The sequence below is a fragment of the Leptodactylus fuscus genome, chromosome 8, assembly GCF_031893055.1.
Source record: "Leptodactylus fuscus isolate aLepFus1 chromosome 8, aLepFus1.hap2, whole genome shotgun sequence".
In the NCBI taxonomy this organism is placed as follows: Eukaryota; Metazoa; Chordata; class Amphibia; order Anura; family Leptodactylidae; genus Leptodactylus; species Leptodactylus fuscus.
In genome coordinates this window covers 27,785,270-27,801,889 of record NC_134272.1, presented here as the reverse complement: position 1 = coordinate 27,801,889, position 16,620 = coordinate 27,785,270, and the positions used below count along the sequence as shown (strand labels likewise).

General features: G+C 42.4%; 1 protein-coding gene across 2 annotated transcripts in view; it reads left to right on the top strand.

Moving 5' to 3' along the window:
* The window catches only part of ARMC8 (armadillo repeat containing 8), a 67,058-nt gene extending 52,974 nt beyond the window's left edge, over nucleotides 1-14,084 (top strand). For both annotated transcript variants that reach the window (XM_075284949.1, XM_075284948.1), the window contains 7 exons: nucleotides 2,654-2,746; nucleotides 2,821-2,970; nucleotides 5,419-5,514; nucleotides 6,432-6,527; nucleotides 10,924-10,996; nucleotides 11,816-11,909; nucleotides 13,346-14,084. In XM_075284949.1, the coding sequence (XP_075141050.1) occupies nucleotides 2,654-2,746; nucleotides 2,821-2,970; nucleotides 5,419-5,514; nucleotides 6,432-6,527; nucleotides 10,924-10,996; nucleotides 11,816-11,909; nucleotides 13,346-13,379 (636 nt within the window). In that variant the 3' untranslated portion in view covers nucleotides 13,380-14,084. The remainder of the gene's footprint in view (nucleotides 1-2,653; nucleotides 2,747-2,820; nucleotides 2,971-5,418; nucleotides 5,515-6,431; nucleotides 6,528-10,923; nucleotides 10,997-11,815; nucleotides 11,910-13,345) is intronic.
* The last annotated feature ends 2,536 nt before the right edge of the window (nucleotides 14,085-16,620 follow it).

The following is a 16,620-nucleotide window of genomic DNA, read 5'->3' as shown; positions in this document are numbered from 1 at the left end:
TGTCATCCTATAGAAATCACTGAACTAAGACCGCCATAAAGATAAGAACCTGGGACCTGTGCATTGTTTACATGTTTATACTAATAAGTCTCTTCTCTTCATCCCCCTCACTCCTGAAATCCTATCCCTATGTGTCCTGTTGTACATAAATATGCAGCCTTCAGAAATTGTTCTTAGTTATATCTGAAGAAGAAGCCAAAGAGCTTTGAAACGTTATATTCTATCATCATTATGAGTTAGCCAATAAAAAAGGTATCATCTACTGAAGACTCAAGTTTTTTGTTTTTTATATTTGATACACTATGTAGAAGAAATATACGTAAGGTCTCCTGCACGTGATACTGACCCATACAGTAAGGTGAATTGACAGAGCCGCAAGTACAGACCGGTATAGGACCTGCTACTTATTTTGTGACTCTTCAATTCAGTCCAGACACACAGCCGCAAAGCTACGACTGTTTGTATGGGTCCGTACTTTTCTCCGTAATTGCGGATAAAATACACAGTCGCGTGTATGAAGCCTAAAACTGTTACAAAAGTAGTATCTTACTGCTTTCCTTTTGTATTGTATTGGGCTTGGTGTAATTTTACACCATTGGTGACCATTGTCCAACTTCTGAAATGGTTCCAACTATTAAACGTATAGGCCACAGACTGCAAGCTACATTGTACCTCCTAGAACTGCAGGAAAATGAACTATTTATATGTTACAATGCAGCGTTAGGCTAATGTTCCTATACCAATTGTTCACATCTACCTAATAGATGACATGAAAGGGGTTTTCCGGAAGCAGGTTGGGGTCTGACGCCTGACACCTGACAAAGTGTTAATAGTTTAGTTTTGCCATTTAAAGAGGACCTTTCACCATATCCGGGCACAGGCAGTTCTATATACTGCCAGAAAGCTGACAGTGCGCTGAATTCAGCGCACTGTCGGCTTTCCCGATCTGTGCCCGGTGTGAAGAGCTTACGGTCCGGTACCGTAGCTCTTCTATGGTCAGAAGGGCGTTTCTGACCATTAGCCAGAGACGTCCTTCTGCCTCGCGGCGCCAATCGCGCTGTGCTGTGGAGCCGGGAGGAACGCCCCCTCCCTCTGCTCACACAGCTTGTCCGTAGACGAGCATTATCAGGAGAGGGAGGGGGCGTTCCTCCCCGCTCCACAGCACAGCGCGATTGGCGCCGCGAGGCAGAAGGACGTCTCTGGCTAATGGTCAGAAACGCCCTTCTGACTGTAAAGCGCTACGGTACCGGGACCGATAGCGCTTTACACCGGGCACGGATCGGGAAAGCCGACAGTGCGCTGAATTCAGCGCACTGTCAGCTTTCTGGCAGTATATAACACTGCATGTGCCCAGATATGGTGAAAGGTCCTCTTTAACAAAATGCAAAGTGAATTAATAAATCTAAATCCTAACAATAGTTGGTGTGACCAGCCTTTACCTTCAAAACAGCATCAATTCTATGTACACTGGCAGACAGGAATTTAGCAGGGAGGTTGTTCCCGCCATCTTGGAGAACTAAGCACAGATCTGTGGATGTAGACTTCCTCCAATCCTTCTGTTTCTTCATGTCATCCCAGACAGACTGGATGATCTGCAGACCAGGTCCCTGTGGGGCCATATCATCACTTCCAGGACTCTTTGTTCTTTCAGCTGAAGAGGTTTTTCAATTAGGGTGCATTCACACTGAGTATACGCTCACTGATTATGAACGTGTAACATGTTCCGAATTGGCGGCGTTAAAACAGATCCCATTGCTTTCTATGGGAGCCAGCATACGTGAGCTCTCCATACAAATGAATGGGCTGCTTTTTTCCCCTATTGCTTTCAATGTGATACGCGCGTATCACATAGAAAGCAATGGGTCTATACTTTATCCTCAGTTGTGAATAAAAAGTCTGGTTATGTACATTACAGCTTAGTAACTCCATGTGCCTCATAGTAATAGCAGTTAACCCCATCATGTCCCTCACATTAACCCCTGTGTGCTTTACATAAGGGATACTGATATGTGAGACATATGGAGGTAATAATTATCTTCATCATTGAGCTCCTTTATTAGTTTCTGCATATGTCTCACATATTAGTAACCATTATGTGAAGCACACAGGGGTTAATTTGAGGGACATGATGGGGTTAATTGCTTTTAATGTGAAGCACGTGGAGTTACTAAAACTAATAACCCCAAATTCCTGACATTAATAGAAGTAGCCCCCTCCCTTCCTCCCAGTAGGTACCTGGTGGTTTTTCTCTTTCACTTTGCTCTACGGAGCTCTTCTCCTCCTCCTGGGGGAGGCTTTGCAGGATGCAGATGGCATACAGAGCTGAGCTGTAGCAGCAGCAAGACTTCACACGGCCCCCCACCCATTGCTGAGCTGGAGACTGGAGGAGGCGGAGCTATAATCACTCATACATCAGCTCACAGAGCCTTCCCCGGAATCTGCTTGCATGGCCGCTGCACAGCAATTGCCCGATTTGTCCCGTCCCCCCCCCCTAACGCCAGCCCTGCGGACCGGTGCAACATGCCCCGCGGACCAGTACTGGTCCGCAGACCGGCGGTTGGGGACCCCTGTCTTAGACAACCCCCTTAATCTTAATGAATAGAAGGATAATTTTTTTATTTGCTAGCTTATTTTTTATATTTTCTACTTGCAGCCTATTCTGGAATCTGGAGCCATAGAACTGTTGTGTAGTCTGACCCTTAGTGAGAATCCGGCTCTGCGGGTCAATGGTATCTGGGCTTTAATGGTAAGTGTTTCTCAGTAGCAGAGATTGTTTGACCGGTTGTTGTATTTTTATAACTGTTTATTTGTGATTCCTAGAATATGGCATTTCAAGCCGATCAGAAGATAAAATCGGATATATTAAGAGGTCTGAGCACCGAGCAGCTGTTCCGACTTCTCTCCGACTCCGATGTTAATGTGTTGATGAAAACATTGGGACTTCTCAGAAACTTGTTGTCTACTCGTCCGGTAAGTCTGCTACGGAAATCTATAATGGCTTAACTATATGTTAAAGGGGTATTCTCACGTCGCATGCTCACCAGTCTCCGATGCTGTAAAATCTTCTTTCTTCCTTCTTTGTTGCGTCATTGGTGGGCGGGGTTACATATGCAAAGCCAGCGGCGGGAAGACGTCGCTTCTATGCCACTGGCCCTGCGTGTGTGCGCTCCCGATGCAGCTAGGCATCAAACTTACAGCCTTCACAATGCAATACAGGCCCGGCATCCGCTGTAATAGAGAGGCGGATGCTGGGGATTGTAGACGCCGGCACAGGTGCCTGCGACATCGCTACGCTCATGCCCTGCATGAAGCCAGCAGCGGCAGGAGTGATGCTGCTATTCTTATCCTCCGCCCCCCCCCCCCCTCCGGAATAGCATCATCGCTCCTGCCGCTGCTGGCTTCATGCAGGGCAGGAACGTAGCAATGTTGCAGGCACCTGTGACGGCATCTAACCCTCCCCAGCATCCACCTCTCTATTACAGCGGATGCCGGGTCTGTATTAGCGGCCCCTTCCCCCACCAAAGTGTAAACTACCCCCCCCCCCCCCTTCCAGGCTCGCTCCCGTGCACTTAGCCCCTCCTCCCTCCCCCCTGAGAGCAGTTAGATACATCACTTGACTTTCAACCAGATAAGTCAAGGGATGTGTCAACAATGAATTGAATAAAATAAGATAGTGGAAAAACAAAGCAGTTTTGCTGAAGCAATGTCTTTAGGAAAAGTCTTACATCCACATTAACAAGCAGTATAGATAGGATCCTTGTGATGGGACAACCCCTTTAATCTATGTCAATGCTGTCTACTGGCAAATCTCATTGACATGGAGAAGAACACATGAAGGTGACGGCATGCTGTATAACGTAGGTTTAGCACTTCACATTGTTAGTGCCTTCACAGTTGTAGTTTTCACCCTTTTTAGTATACACTTGCCTCTTAGGTTTCACTTGTCACTGTTTTATTGGAGTTTCATTTGGTACACTAAGTCGCAGTCAGTGAGTCTGTAATGTGGCTGTTTTATAAAAGGTATATATTGTGGTCATGCAAATTCTGTGAGTCTTGTGGCCAAAGTTTCTGTAGCCCTAGCGTCAACTTGGAAAGGTTGTGGTGCCAGTTGCGACTATTAATATTGAGTATGGCCATGCAGAAATCCAGCATGGTTGACTTTCGACCGACTCGCGGGTATTATTCACTATAACATGCAGGCATTAGCATGACATTGTGATTTAAAGGGGTATTCCCATGACTCTTGTTCTGCAGCCTGCAGGGCTCTGTGCTCTCTTCAGTTCCTGGATTTCTCGGCACATTGGTGGGCGGGATTTCACTTGCTCTGCTATCTACTATGTTTGCAGTCAGTAATGAGGGATTGATTGTACATGCATTACCACAGTATAAAGCTGATGTGGAAACTGATGTAGCAGAGCTGGATTTAAGTCAGCTTGCATTACATACAGAGGTAACAGACTCCTTATCTCAGCCCTTATCAGCCAAATTCAATTAAACCGGCTGATAAGTGGAAAAGCTGAAGATAGACAGCACAGTAATCCCAGAGCTCTCACCTCCCCCCTCCCCTATCTGAGGAGCTCCGTTGCTTGTCATCCCCTTCCTCCCCCCCCCCCCCCTGAGAGCAGGCAGCTACGTCACTTGGGAAATGAGCAGATATGCCCAGTGGCCATAGAAACGCAGTGTCAACAGTGAAGTGAATAAATTAAGATAGCGGCCAAACAAAACAGTTTTGCTGAAGCAGTGTATTTAGGAAAAGTCTTAAATCCACATAAACTAGCAGTATAGATAGGATGCTTTTCATGGGACAACCCCTTTAAGCTCTATCCTAAGTCTCATTACCTGGAACCCATAAAATCAAAGCACTTTATTTATCTTTATTTTTTTGTTGTATATTGTGTTTTTATTAAAATTTTCCAAAGCTTTACATTATAGAGTGCTGCACAAACCACAGTCCATTATTAGTTCATCCAATTGGTATATATACACTATATATATATATATATATATATATATATATATATATGGTAATTATTCCTACTTATGAATATAACATTCTGTGTGCTGTCGTTTTACCTTCTTTCTATATAGAGCCTTATTGCTTTTCCCTTTCAACTTATAATTAAATGTCTTGTAAATATTAATGTATGGAATAAGAGAGTCCTAAGCGGACTGTATCTATGTAATTCAATTAGGACTAGATGTAGATTAATTACGGCCTTCATTACTTCAAAGGACTTGATCCCATAACCTGAGGGTGAAGGCTGTCATACCGCTGCTGTGTTACCTGCATATGGTGTCTCTTTGATTCTTTTAGTTATCATCCTTCTGGTAGTATATAGATATAATGAGATGTAATGTAACCTTATCAGGTACTGCCTCTTTTTATTGCTAATGTCACTTCTTGTTTGATCCTTTAAGCATATAGACCAGATAATGAGCACACATGGGAAGCAGATAATGCAAGCCGTGACCTTCATTCTTGAAGGGGAGCATAATATAGAGGTCAAGGAACAGGTATGTCCTCGCATTTCGCTGCCAGTAGTACCCATGTGACCTGTTGAGATCATGAAATTTAATCTATTATAAAGAATGATAGGAAGTACTTAATCCCACAGGCAGGCGTTAACAGCGATTTATTGGTCCAGTAGTAATGCGTACGTTAATAATACAGGCAAGATCTCTCTGATACAGCTTTCATCAGAAAAAAAGAAGACTGTTTTTGCGGCATTTTTTTTTTCTTGCAGTTTTTGAGCCAAACCCAGAAGTGAATATCAAGGGAGTGAGAAATGTGTAACGTAAGGCTACATGCACACGACCGTGGTGGTTTTGCGGTCTGCAAATACTGATCAGCAATCCGCATATGTCCACGTTGTAGCAGTATGTTATCCGCAGTCACCGATCTTGTATGATTCCATACAATAGTCTGTGCCGCAAATGCGGACAAATATAGGACTTGCTTCATAATTTGGTTTACTTTGTGTATAGTCCCATAGATGTGTATGGGTCCACACTTGCGGATAAAATTACGGTTGTGTTCATGGGGCCTAGACACATAGTAACATGTCAGAAGTTTTTGGATGCTCAGATAACCTTATGTTAAGGGTCAGACGTCCTCATCTGAGTCATGTACCTCTTTTCTTCTATTACTTTGTGGTTGACTCTCCAAAAAAAGTGTGCTGGATTTATATATGTATGGATTTATAGAAGGCCTAGCATCCATATGGAGTCCATACAGCACTAGCTTTATGCAGAGTACATTTTATAAAAATGATAGGTGCCCTTTAAGATCCTTTTATTTAAAGGGGTTGTTCGATGTAAGTTAAATAGTGATCTGCACTTTTTCCTGAAAGCTCTTGACCACTGGGTGGGGGAGGGGGGGTTACAGTGATGAGTATGGTAAAAGTGACCCCTTTAACATGTTTATGTTTTAGACATTGTGCATTCTTGCAAATATAGCAGATGGAACAACGGCGAAGGACCTTATTATGACGAATGATGATATCCTGCAGAAAATCAAGTATTATGTGGTAAGTTCCGGAGAGAGGAGGTCGCAACTCCTTACGGTCTCATCATTGTTCATTAATAAAGATCCTATACGTAGCAATGTACTATACTCTGCACACCGTACGGTTGGCCGGGTTCTGTTTTATTGCATAACTTCTATTACATGGTAGGTCCGCAGGTGCTTATATTTATTTTGCCATGGTTATCTTACAGTCAGTAGTTTTTACGCAGTACCCTTGTAAGGGCTCATTCACACGGGGCAATAGGGGGCGGATTCTGACGCCGAATCCACCTCAGAATCCGCCCCCCTCACAATAGAGGTCTATGTAGACCGCTAGCTTCCTTTTTACCGTGAGCGGTATGTTTCGGCTCAAGGTAAAAAGAAGCGATCTGCCCTTTCTTCAGGTGGATTCTGCGACTGAGTCAGCCCCGGCGTCCACCTCGCGACACCACCCTCCGGACTAGGCCCTTTCATTTGGGCTTACTCCAGAGCGGGAGGCTGCGAAAGACGCATTTTGGTCCAATTCTGATGCGGCTTCCCACATCACAATCAGGACCAAAATACCCGGTTCCCTGCCCTGGGTGAACTTGCCCATACTAGTTGATCAGTCATAAGCAAAAAAAAAAATTCCTCTAATTCATTACTATGCTAGTAATTATGAAAGTTAATATGTAACAAGCTATGTTAATTATACAATACTAGCTGGTACCCGCGACTTCGTCTGCGGTGATTGTAGAAGTGGGTATATACAGGCGCGGGTGAGGTTTTCGTACTGTGTATAAGGGATGGGATATGAAATGTAACTTTGTATCTTGTTGTTGCTGTAATTCAGAGAATCCGTGAGACTTTTGTGTTGCAGTTACTTTGTATTTGAGCTGCTATATATACGGTGTTGTGAGAAACTTTACATAGTGACTTTGGGACAGAGGTATTTGAAGTTAACCCTTTCCCACCGATGGCATTTTTTGATTTTGGTTTTTCGTTTTTGACTCCCCTCCTTCTAAACCCCATAACTTTTTTATTTCTCCGCTCCCAGAGCCATATGAGGTCTTAATTTTTTTGGGACAAATTTTTCTTCATGATGCCACCATTATTTATTCTATATAATGTACTGGGAAGTAGGGAAAAAATTCAGAATGGGGTGGATTTGAAGAAAAAATGCATTTCTGCGACTTTCTTACAGGCTTTGGTTTTACGGCGTTCACTGTGCAACCAAAATGACATGTCCCCTGTATTTTGTGTTTCGGTACGATTCCGGGGATACCAAATTTATATGGTTTTATTTACATTTTGACCCCTTAAAAAAATCCAAAACTATGTTAAAAAAATTTTTTTTGAAAAGTCGCCATATTCCGACAGCCGTAACTTTTTTATACGTGCGTGTACGGGGATGTAGAGGGCGTCTTTTTTTGCGGGGTGTACTTTGTAGTTCTACCATTTTCGGGAAATGTTATTGCTTTGATCACTTTTTATTCAAATTTTTATCAGAATCAAAACAGTGAAAAAATGGCAGTTTGGCACTTTTGACCATTTTTCCCGCTACGGTGTTTACCGAACAGGAATAATATTTGTATAGCTTTGTAGAGCGGGCGATTTCGGACGCGGGGATACCTAACATGTATGTGTTTCACAGTTTTTAACTACTTTTATATGTGTTGTAGGGAAAGGGGGGTGATTAGAATTTGTAATCCTTTTTATTTGTTTATATATATATATATATATATATATATATATATATATATATATATATATATATATATATTATTTTTTTTTTAAACTTTTTTTTTTTTTGCATTTATTAGACCTCCTAGGGGTATTGACATGGGTGGGCGGTGTCGCGGATTGTCAGAGCGGTGGGGGTCGGCAAACATGGCTGCTCCGGAGCGTTATAGAGTGCCTCCTGTAGTATCGGTAAGGGGAGGGGCAAAGTGGTAAAGTATATGTATATGTGATTGTGTGGGGTTAGGGGCGAGGCTGGAGAGGGCAATTGGAATTTTGTGGCTTGCTATGGTCCAAAGTGTGAGATTGCAGAGATGGTGGTGTGAGTTTGGGTTTTGTGGGGTTCCTGGCACAAACGTATGTGCGCTATTGTGACGAAAAGTAGCCTATTGCGCAATCGGGTGTATTAACTATGTTTGTGGAAACTTTCAGCCAAATCGGTCGAGCGGGTTTTGCGTGATTGAGGAACAAACATCTGAACATCCAAACAACACACAAACTCACAAACCCACAAACTTTCACATTTATAATATTAATAGGATTAATAATTGTATAATGTAATTGAACATAATTAGTCATTTTATTTTGAAACCAAAATTGTAGTTGGTAACTTTTTTTTCTGACCAAAATTTCTCCCATATCCACAACTCTCACTCCATAGCCCTGGCAGTGTCAAAGTTCACCTAGAGGCACCGAGATGTACTGTGGATATAATTTTGGCTGCACCTTTTAACAGTGAGACTTCATTGACACTTATATTGTGGCTTCTGTATATAAATCTGTCATCACTTACTACTGACTTACACTCTGGTTCTGTCGTAGTTTCAATTGATTTGACTTAAATGGTACCTGATTGTTCATAAAAAGTTGTATCATGTGCAGGGTCTTGCTGGGCAGTCTGTTCTATGACTATAAGCCTCATACATGGTGTCCTAGCAGTTTTTCTAATAGCTAATATCTCGATTATGCCCGCAGCAGTTTTCTCTCTCGGGGTGTGTACAATAAAAAGCAGTCTGTCCCCCTTCCCTAGCCATTACTGAAATTGTTCTTCCATACTGCCAAGAGTAGTGGCCATAATATAAGAGATCTAGGAAATACAGAACCAATGCAAGCAGGTGAAACTTGCTTGCTTTCTAAATAATATCCCATCTAAAATTACACCAACAGTTAGAAGCTGACACAAGTACAAGGAGGACTTTTTTTCTTACATTATAAGCTTTGTAATTTGCAGATTTTTCAGTCCTTTGCACAGGGCAACAGTTTGCAGACTTGTGTGGTGACTGAGGAGAATCAACCCCTCCCATCCTCATTCACTGTGTGAAGAAACAAAACCACTCTACTCACTGTGATCCCATCTTGCTTATCTAATATATATATGGGTAGACCTAGGGAAGCAACTGGGAATGAACTGAAAATGAGCTACATGGGGACACCTAGTGTCAGGAAATTTAAAGCGGTTTTTTAGACAGAAAGGATCACATTTTTAATTAAAGTGAATTATATTTTAGTCCAGAAACACATGCTGTGTGAGATGACTGAAGTTGTCTGAAAAGTTAGTGACTATATATCCTCAGCACGTAGATGTATCCTTCCCATTCTTGGACTCTGCGCTTGAGCCTCCACCACAAATGAGAATATAATCTAACCGTCATCTGTCAGTGAGTGCATGATCCTGCGCCCGGTCTCCGCTTTTGGGTGTCCGTCTTCTGCCAAAAGAAACTGGACAGGAGACGGATACCCGGCAGTCAGTTTTCAAACCCATTCACTTGAATGGATTAGCAAAGTGACCGCCCGTGTGCGTCTTCTGCCTCTCTGTGGCGAAACCATTTTTATTTTTTTTTAACCAGACACAAAGTTGGACATGCAGGATTTTGTGTCCGGTTAAAAAAAAAAAAAAAAAAAAGTTTCGCCGTAGAGAGGCAGAAGACACTCATGGACACTCACTTTGCAAACCCATTCAGGTGAATCAGTTTGAAAACTGACTTCTGGGTTTCCATCTCCTGTCCAGTTTCTCTCAGCAGAAGACGGAAACCCGAAAGCGGAGACCAGGGCGCAGGTGTGAACCCACCCTCAGCTCTTCTGTTGTGTAAACAATAGGGGGCGCAACACAGCAATATCCACTATAGAAGCTTTCTTTCTTTCTTTTCCTTTCTTTCTTTCTTTCTTTCTTTCTTTCTTTCTTTCTTTCTTTCTTTCTTTCTTTCCTTCTTTCCTTCTTTCCTTCTTTCCTTCTTTCCTTCTTTCTTTCTTTCTTTCTTTCTTTCTTTCTTTCTTTCTTTCTTTCTTTCTTTCTTTCTTTCTTTCTTTCTTTCTTTCCCTTACTTACTTACTTATAGTTTATTATACATTTTACAAACCTGTCGATCCCTTTTAGATCCCTCTTGGGTAAGTGCAGTTCAGTTAATTGCAATGTGTTCTTACAAACGTCAGAATTAATATTTAGGACACTATTAATAACTGATTTCCCCCCATGTAAGCCAGTATGGTACATTTCCTCAGTAGAATCTAAGACATCAGACAGACATTTTGATGTTTTTGTTAGCAGGAAATATTTGATCTGTGTTTGGGCTTTTAACATCATCTTCTAGTGACGTGAGCGGCGGCTCTGAAGACGAGTTTATTAAGACTTGCAAGCACAAGATGAGAGCTTCTGTCACAACATGCAGCTGATGTCTTGATATTTTCTTCCCTCTTCACAGGGTCATTCCAACCTGAAGCTCCAGCTGGCTGCAATGTTCTGTATAGCAAACCTTACCTGGAATGAAGAGGAAGGTATGGAAGGCCATAGTCACTCTTATGCTGCCGTACAGAAGTTTTACAGAACTAAAATAATGTATTCTGAGCTAATGAAGTTATTTAGGAATCTAATATTTCAGTTCGGCCATATTGAAGGTTGCTGCAACCATAAATGGGGCTCCTAGTTTTTTTTAGACTTGTGAGCCAAAGGTGATTTATTTCTTTAGCACACAGCCCGGCTGGTCAGACATCGATGTACAATGTAGCATTCTGTCTACCTGCAACCACATCTATCAACCTTCAAGGATATCAGCGAAGCCATATTGGGCAGGTTTAGGACATGGTAGCTTGACTGTTCTCCAGATTACAAAATCCTCTTATTTTCCCCTATTAAGGGCTAGTTCACATGGAGTTACATGAATTCTGCAATGCACTGACAACCCGTCGCGGCTATTCCGCTATGGATTAGGTCCAAATGAATAGGCCGGAGCCTCACACCGCGGCTGATTCAGCCATGAAATCCGCGGCAAGATAGGGCAGCTCACTTGTTTTACCGCTTCTAGCTAGCATAAAAAAGAAGTGAGCGGCTCCCATTGAAGTCAATGGCAGTCATTTTTGGCAGCGGATTTGAGGTGGATTCCGCGTCAAAATCCGCTGCCAAAAGACTTTGTGCCCTAAGGATCCTTTTATCAAGCATAGATGGCAGTCTAGCCACTAGTGCTGGTGCTTTGTAGGGGGTGAAATCTGACAGGTTCCCTTTTCATTTTTCCTATGATTTCATCAAGACCCTGAAAATGTACAAAGTATATGCCGTTATCTCATTTGAGACAATGTTTTGCATTCTTATATTGGAAGGTTCACAAGAACGACAGGACAAGCTGCGTGAAATCGGAATTGTCGAAATCCTCCACAAGCTGAGTCAGTCAACAGATCCGAACCTCTGTGACAAGTAAGTGGCTCTGACATAGTGAAGTCAACCAGGCCATATTTATCTGGTACAAGGTGAAGCACTAGTTCCCTGCAGGATGCAGCCAGGCCCAGTGGTATATGGGGGAAACCCCAATGTGCCATCCGATGATTAGCGCAGGTCACAATGGAACAAACCCCCTATTGAAATCCGTGGGGGACGGAAGTCACTCCGATAAAACTCTCTTAACATCCAAGTGTATTCTGCTATAACATTGCTCCCCTCCCTCAGGACCTGCGTACTGTGTTGTGTGCATGATGCATAAAATAGCAAAACATCCCCCAATTCCTACATCTCCTATAAAAATACACACATTATCCCCCAGACCAAAAATCGTCTCCGCAAAAAAAAAAAAAAAAGGCACCTTACACAGATCCTTATATAGTAATATATAAAAAAAAGTTACGGAGGTCAGAATATGGTGAATCCAAGGTGTGCATCTTTGCTAAAAGTTAAAACATAACGTGCTATAAATAATAATGACCCACATAATATAGGCAACTCTGTAAAAGAAAATGATTGAAAAAAAAGGCACAAATTCAAATTTTCTGTGCCACTAAATCATACGGAATATTAACAATACCAATATGAAGTAATGAAGTCCAATCTGCCCCACAAAAAAAAAAAAAAAAAGGATAAGTCCTCAAAACAGCTATGTGAATGGTAAAAAAAAATTATGACTCGAAAGGTGGGGAGTAAAAAAAAATTAAAAACAGAAAACAACAAATAGCTGCGGCGGCAAGGGGTTAAACCACTCCACTGTCCAGATAAGTCACGCCATTTCCCTGTTAGACGATGGACATGAAGTTTCTATGACACATGATAAATGTGATAAAAAAAAAAACAGATTGCAAAACAAACCAAAGCCTTGCACATTTACTACATCACCACCATTATTATTGATTCCTAATAGCTGCCTTATATCCATAAAAGCTTAAGGCTAAAGCCCCACATTGCAGAAACGCAGCTTTTTTTGTTGCGTTTTTTTTAGACAAAGCTAGGAGTGGATTGAGCAGAAGGTAGAAGTGTAAGAGCCTCCGATATATTCCCCATTCCTTTTGTAGCCATTCTTGGCTGAGGCTCAAAAATGCAGCAAAATTTGCAACAAAAGAAGCTGCGTTTCCACAACGTGGGGCCTCAGCCTAAAAGACAAAAACTTTCCATTCCAAGCTAACGTTTAGGCTAAGGCCCCATGCTGCAGAAACACAGCTTATTTTGTTGCGTTTTTTTGAGCCAAAGCCAAGAATGGCTACAAAAGGGCTGGGAAAGATATAGGAAGTTCTTCTCCCTTTTCCTGACTTTGGCTCAAAAATCTGCAACAAAAAAAAGCTGCATTTCCGCAACGTGGAGCCTTAGACTCATGGAGTTTTGTATGAACTTGATATGTAAAATGTAACTTTCCCTTCTGCTTCCTCTAGGGCAAAAACAGCACTACAGCAATACTTTGCATGATCTCGGAAAAGAAATGTCTCCGGTCTCCTTTTTTTCTTACATCACTTCCTTTTCACTTTTTCACCTATGGATGAGCAAGGATCTAGTCTGTCTCTCTAGTGCACACCGTCACCTTGGACTGCTCTATGCAGCATGTAAAGCGAAAATGAGCTGCCTCCGAAGAATGGACTACTTTATAAATAACCACCCCGCCCCACTTGGGTTATTAGTATTCATTTTTATTTTTTTTTTTAAATTTCACATTTTGGGATTTTCTGAGCTCCAATGGATTTTTAACGCTGTTGCTGCAATCTCTTTGTGTGCGTGGCTAAATACCTCAACCCCTTAATTTCCTTCCTTTTACTTGCACACCTCTCGAGACTTAACACGCAAGAACACGGACCCTTTCCATCGATTTTTGTTTTCCACATTGATTTACCAGGGCAAAGAATTTGCTGTACAAAAAAAAAAAATTTAAGTTCTATACAGTTTGTAAAATGTTATTTAATAAAAAAGAAAAAATCTATGTAAAAATATAAATATATATAAATATATACATGCACAGACGTGCAGGACAATAAGTGCCCCTAAAGTTTATGTTAAATTTTTGAGCGTACAGATATTTGTAAGTAAACTATATGCATTTCTGAAGTGAGTCTTTGTATATATTTTTGGTTTTTCTACAGATAAATGGGTGACTGTTTGCCTGTTGAATCAAAGCTGAATTCATTAAAAAAAAATTTCTTTTAAGGCCTTTTTTTTTTTTATGATCTCCTTTTTGAGCTTGTCGTAGCTGACGGATGTGTCCGGTTCTAATTCTCGCTGGCGTATAACAAGAAATAATCATTTTCCAGTTGAGAGTGTTTCATTATTGCTGTTTTATGAAGTATTGATCAAGGAAGGATTTTTTTCTACAGTCAGTATATTTACAGCCTATTCTTAGGATAGACCATCAATATCAGATCATTTGGGGTCTAACTCTTGGCTTCTCACCGACAGGCAGTCTGAAGGGGCCCTGGACTTGTATGAGCCTTGTCATGTCTTCAATGTTTGTCTACCGCTTGCCATACGTATAGTAGTGGTGGATCTTGGAATAGCAGCTTCTCCCTGTTCCAAGTCAACTAGAGAAGGTTACGATACCCTGCCCTGGGCCAGCAAGCAGGCGGCATACAGATAGATGGATGGAGGTAAAACCTGCAGAGCCCACACGTCTTGCACAAGCACTACAGCTTCAGACAGGTGAATCCCACTGATTAGATATTGACAACCTATCTTAAGAATAGGTCATCAGGGGCAACATGGTGGCTCAGTGGTTAGCACTGCAGCCTTGCAGCGCTGGAGTCCTGGGTTTGAATCCTGCCAGGAACAACATCTGCAAGGAGTTTGTATGTTCTACCTGTGTTTGCATGGATTTCCTCCCATTCTACAAAAGACATACTGATAGGAAAAAAAATGTACATTGTGATCTCTATGGGGCTCAAAATCTACCTGGATAACATGTGGCAACCCTCCATCCCTAAGAGCGGGGAGCGCATCATCCCCCGGAACTGCTGCTGCCCGGCCTGCAAGTGTCTGGAGTGCTTGTTCACAGCACAGGCTGAGAGTCGACTCTCAGCCTGCACTGTGAACAAGCAGACACCGGGGATCCCTGTCTGCATCCCACGATCGACCCATAAGTCCATTGCAATCAACCGGTAGATCGCGATCGACGTATTGGGCACCCCTGCAGTATACTCTGCACACACTGATAGTTTTTAGTAGGGTGTTCTAGTATACTGTTAACACTGTCCAGACACTAGAGCATAAAGCTATATAAGATTGATGTTCCCAGAATCATACTGAAACTATATAGAATACACGGGACGTGTAATTTTGGCTGCACAGTAATTGCCTTAAAAACAAAGCTTGTAAGAAAGTCGCACAAATGCACTTTTTTTTTCCCAATTCCACTTCATTCTGGATATTTTCCAGCTTCCCAGTATAGTGTACAGAATAATAAATAGCACCATTATGAAGACCAATTTGTCCTGCAAATATTAAGCCGTCATATGACTCATATAAAAGTGTTATGGGGTTTGGAATGCGGGAAATCAAGAAATGCCCCAGCGGGAAGGGGTTAAATAAAACACTTCCTCTTCTACCTGATCTCTAGTATAAACCCCAGTGACTGCTTCTCTAGAAATATCCATTACACGCTGCATTGCTAGTAATTATCCTTAGGATGTTCCAGACGACTGGGACTGATGCCGCACATTTACTTCATTCAGAAATTACATTTTCACCGCCTGATTGTCACTTACGATAAGTGTCCTCCACTTGCGTCCCAGGAAAATCTGTAAGACTGGATGCACTTTACTAATGGCTATAGAGTGTGGCTTGGAATTGCTCATTATCTGTAAGGGGTTGGCGCTTATACAGAGGGAACAAGAAATTAGACAACGCCCATTGTCATTTAAAGAGGACCTTTCATGGTCTGGGGCACAGGCAGTTCTATATACTGCTGGAAAGCCAACAGTGCGCTGAATTCAGCGCATTCAGAGGAACGCCCCCTCCCTCTGCTCACAGTGCTTGTCCATAGACGAGTATTATCAGGAGGGGAGGGGGCGTTCCTCCCCGCTCACACTGTACAGCGCGATAGGCGATGCTTTGAAGAAGGGCGTACCTGACTGACTGTCAGGAACGCCCTTCTGACTGTAAAGAGCTACGGTACCAGTACTGCTAGCTCTTTACCTGGGGCACAAATCGGGAAAACCGACAGTGTGCTGAATTCAGCGCACTGTTGGCTTTCCAGCAGTATATAGAACTGCCTGTGCCCCGGACCATAAAAGGTCCTCTTTTAATGTGCGTGCAAAAATCTGTGGACTCACCTACAGCTTTGATGGTGTGTTTGTTTTATTAGAAATGCCTGTGCTAGTGAATATAGACATGTCCTATATGAACTTAAGCTAAGATCACACTACTATTATTAGTATCACAGGATGACAGCAACGGACATTAACAGAGTACTGGACACAGACGCTGCCCGCACATGTGGTTATGCCAGCTCACCGCAAAGGTCCTTGAATGGCTCCTGCATACTTGAGTGCGCTTCAGCGTCGCTGTAGCATACCCGCTTTGAAGGTTTCCATCTTCTGCCCAAGAAACTGGACATGAGACGGAAACCAGCAGTCAGTTTTCAAACCCATTAATTTGAATGAGTTTGCAAAGTGACCGCCCATGAGCGTCTTCTGGTGTCTGCGGCAAAACCATTTTTTTTTATCCG